The sequence below is a fragment of the Barbus barbus genome (genome assembly GCF_936440315.1).
Source record: "Barbus barbus genome assembly, chromosome: 10".
In the NCBI taxonomy this organism is placed as follows: Eukaryota; Metazoa; Chordata; class Actinopteri; order Cypriniformes; family Cyprinidae; genus Barbus; species Barbus barbus.
In genome coordinates this window covers 33,352,601-33,367,589 of record NC_136738.1, presented here as the reverse complement: position 1 = coordinate 33,367,589, position 14,989 = coordinate 33,352,601, and the positions used below count along the sequence as shown (strand labels likewise).

Here is a 14,989-nt window from a genome sequence, read left to right as displayed (position 1 = left end):
TTCCCAATTCTTCATTTGTCTTTTTAAATAATCACAATAATATCGTACTGTGAGAATCTGATATCGTTACATCTCCGTCTCATCATCCTGATCCATAAACGCACTAGGGGCCAGATTTACAAAACAGGGCAAATTAGCATTAGTGCGCATTTCCATAAAAGCACTGATGGGAGAAAATTCTGCGTGTGATTTAACAACAATGCGCACATTAAAGAACACAGACGCAACAGATCATTTCCATAATGACCAGCGCAATCAACCAAGAGCAGTGCAAATTACCACCTGCTTTAACACCGTCTCCTAATTACACACGACAGAATCAATCAGATATCACAGCCAATCAGAAGCGTGTGTGGGCGGAGCCTCTCTGGAAGCGCTCTGCACTCACAACGAAATAGATAAGTTTAACATCTAATTCATACATATTAAACTTTTTAACATTATTAAATGCACATAATGAGTGACTGATACCATCTTTGTTATGGAATACACTTGTTGGTTCGTATTGAGTTCACAGTTTTAACGTCCATCTTTGTTTTAATTTAATCTGTTGTTGCTTTCAGTATGGCTGTAAGGTCACACAAAATGATATTTAAACTCATATTAGACACGCTTAACTTTTTGGGCGTTAAACAATTTGACGAACGCAAACATTTTTTAATACTCTCCTCCACCTCCAAAAGGTTTCCACACCTTTTCAGCGCTAATTCTTCACTGTGTGTCTTTAGTAAATCCTGACAGTACTATTTTAACGCCAAAAGACGGTTTGCGCTGGCTGTTAGTAAATCTGTCCCTAGACCTTCTGCTGTTATCATGAAGATGTTTAGCAGCTAGGGACGGTTTCTCTGAGAGCGCTTGAGCTCTTGATGTTCACTGCATAATAGGGCTGTCAAAATTGCTGAAAAACTACATTTGTGCTAAAATATTATCAATATTCTAATTATATTTGAATTTAAAAGGCATAATTTCAGGTGGAAAAAAGCTTTTGGCTTCTCTCCTGAGGCCACAAGAGGGAGCGTCGAGCAAATTATTACTAATGCACGGTTATTCAAAGCAATAAATCCCTCTAGAAAATGCAATAAATATGTGTTCTGTGTGAACGGCTTGGTTTCAGTTTTGCCGTAAACAACATCTCCGCACTGATGTTCTCTTTTTCCGCAATATTTTGAATGAATAACGCAGCAGCGCCGCATCCATTGGCTTCAACTGGACGGACTAAATGTGACGACACTTACATCGTCATCGCATCTCGTGCGCCACTGATAAGGCAGCCTGCTGGACACCTAACATTCGAACGTTTTTGCATTTGAATGTGGATTTTTATTTTAAATTGGACAAACACTGATTGTTTTCTGACAGGGTTAGTGTGTAAGTGTCTGTGATACCAGAGCGATCTGCTGCTTGACCCGCTCTCTGGCCGCTCGCTCCTCGGCCTTCTCTCGATTCCTCTCCTCCAGCAGACGCTTGGTTTTATCCTCATCCTGCTTCTTCTTGAAGTCCAGCATCTCCTTCCCCATCTTACGCCTCTCCACCTCCTTCTTCAGCTCATTCTATTCACATGAGAGGACGATCACGTCACACACGCTTATCTTTCATCCTTTAATGATCAGAGCATGTTACCACAGAAATACCTCTTCTTCTGCTTTCTTCTTCTGCTCACGTTTTTCCTCCAGCTTCTTTGTTATCCTACATAGGAAGAAGAATGAGAACAAATACATAACGAAAAATTAAAAAAAGTTAAAATCTTGTCTTGATGCACGTTACACACAAACTCCACAGAAGCTGCTGGAGTTACCAGCTTCAGTCACTGAAAAACAGGAAGTTCTTAATAGTTTCGTCTTGTTTTTTAGTACAAATGTCTAAATATTCTAAATATTAAGTCTTGTTTTCTGAAACACTGATCAAAATGAAGTGAGTTTATGATTAAAACAAGAACAAATACCTGCCAATAGGGTCAGAGGAATAATATTTTTTTGCTTTAAATTAAAGTTGATTTTTCTGACTCTTGTGATACATTTCTCAGAAAACAAGACCTAATATCTGATGTTATTCTGTTTCTCCAGTAAATGTCTGATTTAAGAATGTGTAGATATTTGTGCTGGAAAACGAGAAAATTACTGAGGAAGTAAACCATTTTTTGCAGTGAAGATGCTTTATATCAGTCGCCTTCAAGAAAACCTGAATTAGCTGTGGAATTGTTTATAATCGACACTAGCAATCAAGTGTAGATAATAAAATTAAGACATTTTTCTTTTTTTTATTGTTATCTGTTCACCAAGCCTGCATTTATTTGATCCAAAACACAGCAAAAGCAGTAATATTGTTAAATATTATTGCAGTTTAAAACAGCTGTTTTCTATGTGAATGTGTTAAAGTGTAATTTATTTCTGTGATCTGCAGCTGTATTTTCATCATCATTACTGCAGTCTTCAGTGTCACATGATCTTCAGAAATCATAATAATATACTGATTTACTGATCAACAAACATTTCTGATTATTATTATCAATATTTAAAAGAGTTAAGTACTTTCTTTTCAGGATTCTTTGATGAAGCATTTATCTGAAATAAAACACTTTTGTAACATTATACACTACACCATTCAAAAGCTTGGAGTCTGTATAATTTTTTTGGGGGGAAAGAAATTATAGAATGTTATTTAGCAAGGATGCTTTAAATAGATCAAAAGTGATGATAAAGAGATATAATCTTCCAAAAGATTTATATTTCAGATAAATGCTGTTCTTCTGATCCTTCTATTCAAAGAAACCTGAAAAAATTATACTCCGCTGTTTTCAACATAATAATAATAAAATATTTTAAGCAGCAAATCAGAATATAAGAATGATTTCTGAGGGATCATGTGACTGGAGTAATGATGCTGAAAATTCAGCTTTGAAATCACAGGAATAAATTACATTATAAAATATATTCAAACAGAAAGCAGTTATTTTAAATAGAACAAATATTTCAAAATGTTACTGCTTTTGCATCAAATAAATGCAGGCTTGGTGAGCAGAAGAGACTTCTTTAAAAACCATTCAAATCTTATTGTTCTAAAGCGTTTGGCTGGTGGTGTATATCCACTAGGGATGCACGATATTTATCGACCGATATGAGAGAAAATGACATCATTTTTATTTCTCCGATAAATAAATTAAATCCGATAACTAGATCCGATAAAGTATGCTTGCTGGTAAATCAATCAATCAGTCTGATTGATCTGAGATTCATCTTCTGTCGAGTGCAAGTGATTGCAGCTTTAAACTGCAGTGACTCTCAGCATGTGTTGTGCTCATTACGTCATCATTTGTGAACATGTCTTCGCCGGTCTGGAAGTTGTTCTCGGTGGCAGAGGAGGTCAATGCCATTGCTATTTCCAGCGTGTGTTCAGCAAGGATTCCGAAAGGAGGAAAAAAGGCATGAAGTAGGGTTGTGACAGTGAGGAAATGTTCCCACTGATTAATCGACGCGTGTCAACACCTTACCAGTATCCCCTCGGTGGATGGGAGGGGTGGACGTCGTTCGAGTCTTCTCTCTTTTCCTCGCTTTCCTTCGGTTTTAAATAGCTTGTAAGCTCTTTTATTTTCACTTTTAAATTAACGGCAATTCGGCTTCAATTACAACATAGAACATATAGCTAACTTTTATTAACAAAACCAATAAAAATGCACCATGCTATATGCCTAATATAAAATAACAGATAACGTACAAATTTTAAATATGCATGGTAGGCCTATACAAAACTGAAAATCAGTAAAGACTGAGGAACGAATAATTATAAAACGTAGAGCGTTTATTAGTGAGATGGAAAGTGTTGAGGCACGGACTGCATACACCTTGATGTAAAATAACGGGAAAAATATCAGTTTAAATAAAAATCAGCAAATACTGTGGAACCAAATAGGCTAAATGAGAAACGAATGTTTAAAAAATAAATAAATAAATAGACCATATATCACCTTAGATAAATGGCAGGTCAACAGGCTTTTCAAAATCCAAAAATATTTTTAAAACAGGTGCTTTTACATTCAGTTTTGAAACTCTTCTGCCATCGTCTTGTGTTTTTCTCCTCACTGTCGTCAGTCAGCTCGACTCTCTCTCTGATCAATGAAATCTGATCGGTGATGCGCGACTGTCGTTCTTCACAGAAATGAACCGAAACACATGCCTTACAGACATGATAAATATATATAAACAAAGCTTTAAATTGCTACTTAAAATAAATAAAAACGAAAACAAACTATTTAATACAATCGTTATCCTTGAAGATGCACTTCTCTCTAAAGGCGCGTCTAACGAGGAGATGGCGAATCCTTACTATTTCCCGCGGACACATTCATGGTAATTACTTTAGCTTTATTGTGTGTATTTGAAGCAGAACTCTTGATCTGTGCTGACAGCTCACTGCTGCTGCGGGACACTAAACACCGTCGAGTCGCCCAGGACAGTCGCGGCACGGACTCGTGTTGTTTCCACCAGCGCCGCTATTTTTTTCATCAATAATTGATGGATGTCTAAAATATAAAGATAAGGAGAAGCCTAAAACCGGCCCGAGGCCCGGCCCGCGTCTGAACTATGACGTGAATATTGGCCCGAAGCCCGGCCCTTGGGACATAAAGTAGGAGCCGGACTTTAAATTAAATTTAAAATAATAATAATTGGGGGCTAAAAGTGTGTTGTAATGCAAGCGTTACTGAACATGCACCGAGTAAAATATTACTGAAAATTGATTAGTAATGCCTTACACTACTGCATTACAGCAAAAAGTAATCAGTTACTGTAATGCATTACTCCCAACACTGCTTAAAGACTATATAACTCTCATCCTCGTGCACTAAAAACATTGAATAGATGCATTTCTTTATGAAATATTTGAATATATCGGCCATGAGAAGGACTTAATTATCGGTATCAGTTAAAATTGTTGATATCGTGCATACGTTTCATATCCTAATATCCACAGTGGATGTAGAAACACACTGAACCGTGATGTTCATCAGTCTCTCGCGGTCTGAGCTGGCAGTTCATCCAGAACGAGCAGAACTGATGCTCACAATCACAAGCCCTGTCTTTGCTCACCTCTCCACATTGCTATCCAGAGCATCCTCCGGCTGAGACGCATCTTCTTCACCTGGAGTCACGTGACCTGACGCTCCGTCATCCTCCATCGCCACAGACAGGGATTCTGGGAAGAGAGGAATCAGTCCAGCGCTCAAACTCCAAACATGTAAATCTCTCTCATTTGCATGTTAACCTGCTAATGACTCCTGAAACTAAACCAGCAGTGCACATCAAGACTGAAACTTCATGCAAACCAGTCTTCCCTAAAAGCACAGATGTGAGCAAACCGTCCTGCAGCCAATCAGAGCTCACCTTTAGATGTGGCGTCCTGCGGCTCCGAGGCTGGCGTCTGATTGGCTCTCTCTGCGCTCATCTGCTGCGTGTGCATCTGGACACAAGAGCTCGTTAGCGTGCGTGTGAAACGAGCAGGGCTCTTTCCAGACATACCTCAACTAGTTAACATCATGACACTGCATTTGAGCAAAAATCCACCAGCTGAATATAAGCATGACAAAGATCAATTTGTAAAAATTATTCTGTGTATATTATATATTTAAAAAATGAGTGACCGCATTAGCAAAATAACAGTGTTGGGTTGGTTACCACAACCAAATTTTAGACCATGTTTGTCCAGAAAACATGATAAAGCGTTCCATTCACTAGTGATGGGCGACACCACTTAGTTAGTTTTCGATGAGATACCGATACTTTTACAGGGCAGTATCATAGATATTGATACAATAATTCTAACCCGAACTTTTAAATCATGAAATTTATTAAAAAAAAAAAAAAAAAGGAATAAAACCCACTTAACTTTATATTTGAAACACATTTTAACATTCAGTAAGCCTTAATATTAGTTTATATTTTTGTTTACACATGATTAAATATGTTTACTGTACAAAAACTGTAGACAATAATAAACCATGGGTTATTTTCATAAGAAACTGCAGTGACAGGCTGTTCATGCATGAAATGCAACCCTTCTATTCTGACAGTGTATGATTTATATTAACATTACAGAATAGAACATGATCAATATGAAATTTTAATGTTCGATTTAAATAAATGTAATTGCACAAACTATGTAGGCTACAATTTTAATTTGTTTATTGTGAAATAACTCAAACATACGTTTTTTCTGTCCTCTCATGAGCATTGTGCTGAGCTGCTGTTCTCAAAAGCATCAGTGCTTTCTTATGATGTTTTGGGAAACGCAGCCCTGTTTGAAAGCACTGTCAGCAGTGAGTGGCTTTTCATCTAATTTAATGCATATTGTACGCATTATTTTTTTTTGTTAAATAAACAAAATCACTGGTAAATAAAACACACCTTAGTATCGATATTTTTTTATTTCAGTAGCCTATTGATACTCGCATCAGTGTGTGTGTGTGTGTGTATATATATATATATATATATATATATATACACACACACACACATATATACACATATACTAGGGATGCACCGAAATGAAAATTCTTGGCCGAAACCGAAAAAGAGGAAACCAAGGCCGAAAACTGAAACACTGAAAGAAATTATGCCAATTACAATTGCATTTATGGCTATGACTGTGTACTAACTTTACTAAAATCAATTCATTGCAATTGCATACATTAATATTAAAGTTTCAAAGAATAAATCAATTACAAATTATGCAAATATTTATTTAGCACATTGCAACAATGCACAGTATAAAATAAAATTCTAAATAAAATGTTTAACTTGACCCCACTTATGTGTTCATTAAATAATAATGTACAGGCCTACTGGCCTGCTGTAAGGTTGTACAATTAAATGTTCTCTCATAAAAACAAAGTGCATTTAGGTCAAGTGCATTTCAATTTTTTCTCTGTAGGACTACTACAAGAAAGTGCATTCAGAACAAGTGCAACTGCTTAAAGATACAACAATATTTTCTCTGCAGGGCTTCAACATAATAGTGTATCAAAACAAAGACTGCCATAGCCCATATGTTAACTAGAACTTTAACAACAACAAATGCACCAAGAATTGCAGATGTGCAAAGTGGATAATACATATTTAAACACTAGACAAGCCCATTCTACTTCTTGAGGTAAAGTGGCAGGTTTTTCTTGATGAAGAGTAGCTTCTCTGCTTTATCACAGTGAAGTTGGTTCCTCTTCTCATCGAGAACATGAGCTGCTGAACTGAACAGTCTCTCGCTGTCAGTGCTTGTGCACAGAGCAGACAAGTACTTGCGTGCCATCTTTGCCAGGTCAGGAAAGCGGCCGTGATTATTTCTTCAGTAGGCAAGAGGGTTATCACTTCTGGGGATGGGGACTTCAGACAGATAACCATCTAGCTGTTGAGCTTGTCATCTGCCTGACATTTGAGAAAGATTTGAGAGAGTGTATTTAAATAGGGCCAGTGGATAAATAAACATTTTTATCAAATTAAAAAAATATCTAGCAGAAATATGGCTACAATCTTATAGTCATATATAGTAGCCTAAGAACAGAATAGCCTACCTATTATTTGAGGCACTTTCTTGCAGGATTTCACTGAACCTATCAGACAACGAGGGTGCATGCCCCTCATCTGGGGCAGAGAGACAAGTCTTTAGTGCTGCGATTAAAGGAATAACATCCGCTACAGATGCATCATCTTTAGTTAGCTGCTCAAAGGGGGCAAGAAGAGAGAGAATGTTCTCTATTAAGACCCACTGGTGTGAAGTGAATGTCGCGGGGAGCTCGTGATCTGCAGCCAAGACTTGCTTTTGCGCAAAGAGGCTTTGCAACATGTAAAAAGTGCTGTTCCGCCGCGTGCTCACGTCTTGCTGGAACCGTTTTATTAGTGTTCCAAACTGATCTTGCATAGACTGCAAGCGGGAATAGGCCAGCTGAGAATGTTTAAAGTGGCCAACAATTCTTCTGCCTATAGCCAGTACGTCGTTTACGCTGCGTTGAGACAACACTCCCTCATTCACAGCCAGATGTAGTGTGTGGGCCATGCACCGTATTCCCTTCAGCTGGCTGTCTTCTATCGCTTTTGTCATATTTCCTGCATTGTCACTGGCAATGACCTGCACTTTAGATTGGCCGATATGCCAGGTGTCGCACATATTGGCGAATGCATCAGAAATGGCTGCTGCTGTATGTGACCCTCGAAACTCTTGTGAATGGAGCAGAATCTTTTGCAGCTGGAAATCAGGGTCGATCCATTGTGCGGTTAGACTGAGCATACTGGTAATGCTGACGTCTGAGCTCCATATGTCTGTCGTCAAACTGATTGCTGAAATATCTGCAGCTATATGCTCATGGACGGGAGTTGCAACAACATTAAACAGCTCAGGTAAACACACCTCTGAGAAATATTGTCTGCTCGGCATGACATAACGGGGCTCAATGTGCTCGATCAGCCTAAGAAATCCCACATCTTCTACGACAGAGAATGGCTGATCATCTAAGGCAATGAATTCCATAATCTTTTGTGTAATGCCCTTTGCCTTGACACCACCACTGGGAAACGTCCTTGCCTTTTCAAAAACGTCCGCCACAGACGGAGTGGACGTGCGCGGAGGCGTTTTCCTTTTCTGTGCCGCGTTCCTCTCATATTCAGCGTAGCGATCGGAATGTTTGGATTTCAGGTGATAAATTAAACCTGACGTGGAGAAAGTCTCTGCAGATGCACCCCTTCTTGAAATTTCGGCATTACATGTTTTGCAAATCGCTGTCCATGGGTCTTTCTCAGATATACTGAAATACGCCCACACCGCAGACATGTTTCTTCGGACAAGCACGTGCAGGTCACGGTTTCTGTTTGCATCATCACAACATTTTGGCCAAAAAGTTTCGGTGGCCGAATATTCGGTACACCCCTAATATATACTTCAGGATCGATTCACCCAACCCTACCGTTCAAGGTCAATAATATACCTACATCTATCACACATAAAATACTACAAATAATCTTATCAAAGCCTTTGTTTTCTAACAGAATTATAGAGCAAGGTTAACTAAATTCATAACTGTGTATCTGAACAGAATTAATGTTATTTTTGTTTGGCAATTTATTTATTTTACCTAGAATGTTAACTAAACAATACATTTATATATTTAATTGAACATATAGTGATTTCATAAAACATGTTGAAGTTTAAAAATATAAAAAGGTAAAACAATAATAAGCTGCTCATTGCATTATGGAAAATGAAATTCTTATTTTATTGCAGGTATTGATCATTTATTTCTCATTTAATGCATGATGTGTGGGGGAGACAGAATGAGCAGACGATCAGAAGCACATGCTATGTCTGTCAGAGATCTGACCGTGAGGCTGTGCAGCTGATGTGTGTGTGTGTGAGTGAGTGTGTGTGTGTGAGTGTGTGTGAGCGATCGTGTGTGTTCACCTGTGCGGCTCTGCTGATCCTGCGCTTCAGCTCGTCCTCCGTCACGCTGCCGGCGATCACCTCCAGAGGAATCCCGCTCTCTCCGATGAAGAAGCTGGATGGGATGCACACCACCGGATCTGGATGAGCTGGGAGTTAAAGAGCTGATCTACAGTGCTGTTAGCAGAACAAACCAGGGTCACTATAATAAATACGTCTACAGCTAGAACGTGTGAGTCTAAAGCTGGTTTTGTTTGTGTTATAATCACAGGGTCACATGAGAGCGTCCTGCTCACATATAAAGTCTGGTTTGCAGTGATGTTCAGTCCTGATGTGAACACTAGACCGTCTAACCGATCTCCTCTATAGCGCTCTACAGGAGAATAATCTGTGTACAATTCAAAGAGGACAGAATGAATGAAACCAGGCTTCATTCGAACCGATGGAAAACACATTCACGCCGTGTCTGAAGACTCTTCCTATTCTCTGTATATCAGGGGCTTTCATACAGGGCCCCGGGGCCACATGGGACAGCAAGAGTTAGGAAAATGTAATAAATAAATAAATAGATAATAAATAAATAAATAAATTAAATGAACAAAAGTTGCTTAAAATAAAAAATAGGGAGTAGAAAATGTTTTTTGTACAAATTAAATATTTTCCAAATAATATATACATTTAATTTATACACTCTGTAACATATTTTAAGGTATAAAGACCTAATTAATATTTACAAGTATTAATTTATATTTTATATTATTAAAGAGATAATTCAGCCATAAATTAACAATCTGTTCATCATTCACTTTCCCTCGAGTCGTTCCAAACCTGAATGCACTTCTTTCTTCAGTTCAACACAAAAGAAAAGAAGCTGAAGAATGCGGTCTCCATCGACGGTCAGAGTACTGCTTCCAAAGTACAGAAGTCAACCAGCAACTGATTGATTTCCAACACTCTACAAAATATCTTCTATTTTATTTGGTTTTATACACTAAAATATATAGTTTCTTTTTATATTTTAGGATGTCTGGGGTCTGTGGCATTTAAAAGATTATAAACACCTGTTTTATATAAAGTGGACGGCGTGTTATTCAGTGTATATGAGATAGATAGATATGAGTGAGTGTGGCTTCAAACGCAGGCGGTTTTATAATTAATGTGTGTCTCCTACACCTTGAAAACATCACAATCCGTCCGTCTGTCCTCAGAACAGCAGCAAAGGATACAGATCTGTGAGAACTGGACACATGTTTCACTGGAAGAACAAGAGACGGACAAATCAGTCAACAAGATCAACCAGATCACTGAGACTCTGACACAGCATCGCTCGCGTCTCACCTCTCAGCGTCCACTCGAATAGCCACACAGCAGTTCTGAGCCGCTTCACACACACTGTCCGTCTCCCAACTGGACACCAGCTGAGATGACTGATCATCACTCCCTGCACAGAGAGAGAGAGAGAGAGAGAGAGAGTGTAAACACACACACCGAGAGAGAGAGAGAGAGAGAGAGAGAGAGAGAGAGAGAGAGAGAGAGAGAGAGAGAGAGAGAGAGAGAAAACACACACCGAGAGAGTTCACTGTTCAACATCTACATTAATGAATTAGCGGTGCAGCTGGAACAGTCTACAGCCCCTGGACTCACTCTACAAGACAAACATATCAAACGTTTGCTGTATGCAGATGATCTAGTGCTGCTGTCATCCACCCCACAGGGACTACAGCAACACCTAGACCTGCTGGAGAACTACTGCCAGAACTGGGCCCTGGCAGTAAACCTCAAGAAGACCAGCATTATGGTCTTTCAGAAAAAGCCCAGATGTCATGAACACAGATACCAGTTCAGTCTAGAACACACGATGCAGTACACTTACCTCGGCCTGATCATCACTGCATCGGGGAGGTTCAGTACGGCAGTGAATGCTCTCAAAGATAAAGCTCCAAGAGCTCTATATGCAATCAAGAAACTATTCCAAAATACTGAAATACCGCTTCCAATTTGGTGTAAAATCTTTGATAGTGTGATTCAGCCCATAGCGCTGTATGGAAGTGAGGTTTGGGGTCCACTCAGTGATCAGAGCTACACTAGATGGGACAGGCATCCAACAGAAGCCCTACACACAGAATTCTGCTAAATGATCCTAAAATTACAAAGAAGAACACCCAATAATGCATGTAGGGCAGAATTAGGCCGTTTCCCATTGATTATAAATATACAAAAAAGATTGCTCAAATTCTGGATGCATCTAAAATCAAGTCCCAGAGAATCGCTACAAACCCAAGAACTGAACCCTGAAAAGAGTCCACTCAGTCAGCTGGTTCTGAGACTTACTAACCTGACTAACTCTACTAACACTAACCAGTCTCAGACCAGCACTGCTTCTCACCCAAACATCAAAATAAATCAGATTATCAAACAATATAAACATATATATCTGGAACATTGCAGGGGTAGACAATAAGGGAAATTTGCCACTGGCCCTCTGGGCCAGTGTCTTTTGAAGTTCACTGGCCCAGGTCAACGCGTCGGGTATTGATCCCAATAATCACGAAAAAGAACAGTTTGCTTGAACAACATGAATAGCATTTATTTTTTTAAAGGTAGGTTTAGTGCAAAGTGCAGCAAAACTGAGCAAAAACATGAAACAAGTGCAAATAAACCTATTGCATAGGATTCATTCTCCGTAGTCACACAGCAATTCATTATATTATGTTCATACCATAGGTTTCATACACGTTAACTTTTCTCTAACTTGTCTGCATATGTGGGCATTGATCTGCAGAGCTCACAGTAAACCTCTTTTTTTCTTGATCGTAGCCCAGCTAGGGGTGGGCGATATGGGAAAAATATCATATCACGATTTGTTTTTTTTTTTTTGAAATATCACGATTCACGGTTTTATCACAATTCTTTGTCATGTTGGTTTTACAAGCTGTCTGAGCATTACAGCCAAACTAGAAACACAAAGCCTTTCAAGGTAACAAAAAACAAAAAAAAAGACATGGCAGATATTTAGGCCAAAGCGGGCGAAGATAAAAATCTTTGTCATCATTCTATCTTTCTTATTAAAAAATAAGAACAAAGATACACATTACAAATACACATAATATACAAATAAAACAAACAGTGCTTTATTTCCAGGTACAATAGGTGTATTTAGCAGAGCATTCAATGACATTGAATGAACAAATATAAAAATAAAACACTAGATAGACTGATTCCTAAAGCAACTGTATTAAAGTTTTTCAGTCAAGAATAGTGAGTGATTTTTCTCTTTGTGTTTTGTTGTTTTGTTAACGTTAAATGAATAGTTCCCCCAAAAATAAATATTCTGTCATCTGTCTGTCAATTCTGTCATAATGCTTTATTTTTATACCATCATTTTCTCAAAAGTTGTTTTAAACCTGAATGAGTTTCTTTCTTCTGCTGAACATAAATGCTATTTTGAAGAAGGTGGAAAACCAAACAGTTGCTGGTCCTCAGTGACTTCCATAGGATTTTTCTTTCCTGCTATCAAAGCCAATGTAGACCAGCAACTGTTTGGTTACCCTCATTCTTCAAAATATCTTCTTTTGGGTTCAGCACGAGAAATTAATAGAGGTTTGGGACAACATGTGAGTGAGTAAATAATGACAGAAATTACATTTTAGGGTGAACTATCCCTTTAATGACAGTCGACAGCATGTTTAGTGTCCTGTCCCTTTAAGAGCTGCACGCATCTAATATACAGACACGCATCCGTTTCTCTCTTAACTATTTACTTTCATTTTAGAGATAACCAACTCAGTCTGTATGTAAACCTTGTGTGTTTTGACAGTATTAGCGCAAAAGATAAGTTAGTTGAGTAATCAGGCGCTCGCGCTGTTAGACAGGGTTTTAGTGCGCGTGCTTCAGGTGTATGTGCTCAGAACAAGCGCACGTCAGACCAGCGCGCGAATTAAACATTTAACCAGCAAGGCTTGTGTGCAAATAATGTACTTTTGCGATCGCGAATAAGTGCAGTGTCCTGTCAGAGTAACTCTACTGCTGTATGTCGTGTTGTACAGTATATAGAGACGGAGGCGTCAGAACTGTATTTGACAATGTGTGCTGTAGCACGATACTACCATATTTATTCAAAAGCAGATCGTGGAGACATTTGTATCGTCCACGATCAAAAATCGTCATATCGCACACCCCTAAGCCCAGCCAATTCCAGCGGTCTCGCCACTGGGGCTGAAACTTTCTCTGCCTTTTCTTTTCGTATTCCCTTTCGCTTTCCCTCAATTCCTCTGGTGATTTTCTCTTCCTTGCCTTCTCTTTTTTACCTGGCGTTTGGCCGGGTGATGGGGGTTTCAGAAACATGTAGCCTAGCTTAATAGTAGCTATAGGTAGGTGCTGAGCAGCAGTGTGCAGTTTGCGCGCATAACCGCGGGAGCGAGCAAGGCGGTGCAGACGGAGCGCATAAACCGCTGCATCTGTAACTGTCGGGATCACGTAACGTGTTAGCGGTGGTTACCGAGACGATTTAACAGAAATCAAAACACAGAACCACAGGTAATTAATGTGAAATTAGACTTTTTTTAATCGAGGCATTATTTTTACTGGCCCCACCGGGCTAGTGGTTGGAGCGATCTGGTGGCCCTGACGGTTTTAAAAGCACGTCCGGGCCATTTATATTGTCGACCCCAGCATTGGGATCAAGAAACCAAAACACAAAGTAAATTACAACTCTATCGAACTATAAAATTAAAATATGAATTAGAAGAATATCTCCAGAGTGTGAAAGACACAAAGCAGAGCCAGATCCTGAGCAAGTACAGGCTCAGTGAGCACAGACTAGCCATCGAGACCGGCAGACACAGAAAGAGCTGCTTACCCAGAGAGCAAAGAGTGTGTGTTCACTGTGAGACAGGAGAGATCCAGACAGAAACACACTTCCTACTTCACTGTTACCAGTTTAAATCAATCAGAGACATATATATCAACAAATTCACAAACATCATAAAGAACTTTACAGCCATGACTGAAGAGGAACAAATAAAGATAATACTAGGAGAGGGACAGACAGCAGCACTGGCTGCGAGATACGTGTGTGTGTGTGTGTGTGTGCCACAGCCTGAGAGACAGCAGGTGAACTTGTGTGTGTGTGTATTATGTCTGACCTCAGTGTTTCCCTAATGTCTACCACAGTAACCCTCAGCCTGTATGTTTATATGTTCACACAAGTTCTTATTTGTTACACTGTTTATTTAAGTGTATATTGTTTTTATTCTGTTATGTCCATTGTTATTATATTTCAAGCTTTGGCAATATTGTATTTTTTACAGTCATGCCAATATTGAATAGAGAGAGAGAGAGAGAGAGAGAGAGAGAGAGAGAGAGAGAGAGAGAGAGAGAGAGAGAGAGAGAGAGAACACACACACACACTCACGTTCACCTGCTGTCTCTCAGGCTGTGGCACGCACACACTCGCACACGATCTCTCAGTCCCTCACACACACACACACACAATCTCTGTCACTCACACTCTCTCACTCACTCACTCTCTTACTCACACACTCACAATCTCTGTCACTCACACACTCACTCACTC

General features: G+C 39.1%; 1 protein-coding gene across 1 annotated transcript in view; it reads right to left on the bottom strand.

Moving 5' to 3' along the window:
• The window catches only part of LOC306875985 (UBX domain-containing protein 4-like), a 29,034-nt gene that overhangs the window by 12,116 nt on the left and 1,929 nt on the right, over positions 1 to 14,989 (bottom strand). The window contains exons 2-8 of the mRNA XM_079426859.1: positions 10,753 to 10,855; positions 10,641 to 10,669; positions 9,436 to 9,554; positions 5,376 to 5,451; positions 5,082 to 5,187; positions 1,632 to 1,686; positions 1,386 to 1,550 (exon numbers count right to left, since the gene is read on the bottom strand). Coding sequence (XP_079282985.1) covers positions 1,386 to 1,550; positions 1,632 to 1,686; positions 5,082 to 5,187; positions 5,376 to 5,451; positions 9,436 to 9,554; positions 10,641 to 10,669; positions 10,753 to 10,855 — 653 coding nt within the window. The remainder of the gene's footprint in view (positions 1 to 1,385; positions 1,551 to 1,631; positions 1,687 to 5,081; positions 5,188 to 5,375; positions 5,452 to 9,435; positions 9,555 to 10,640; positions 10,670 to 10,752; positions 10,856 to 14,989) is intronic.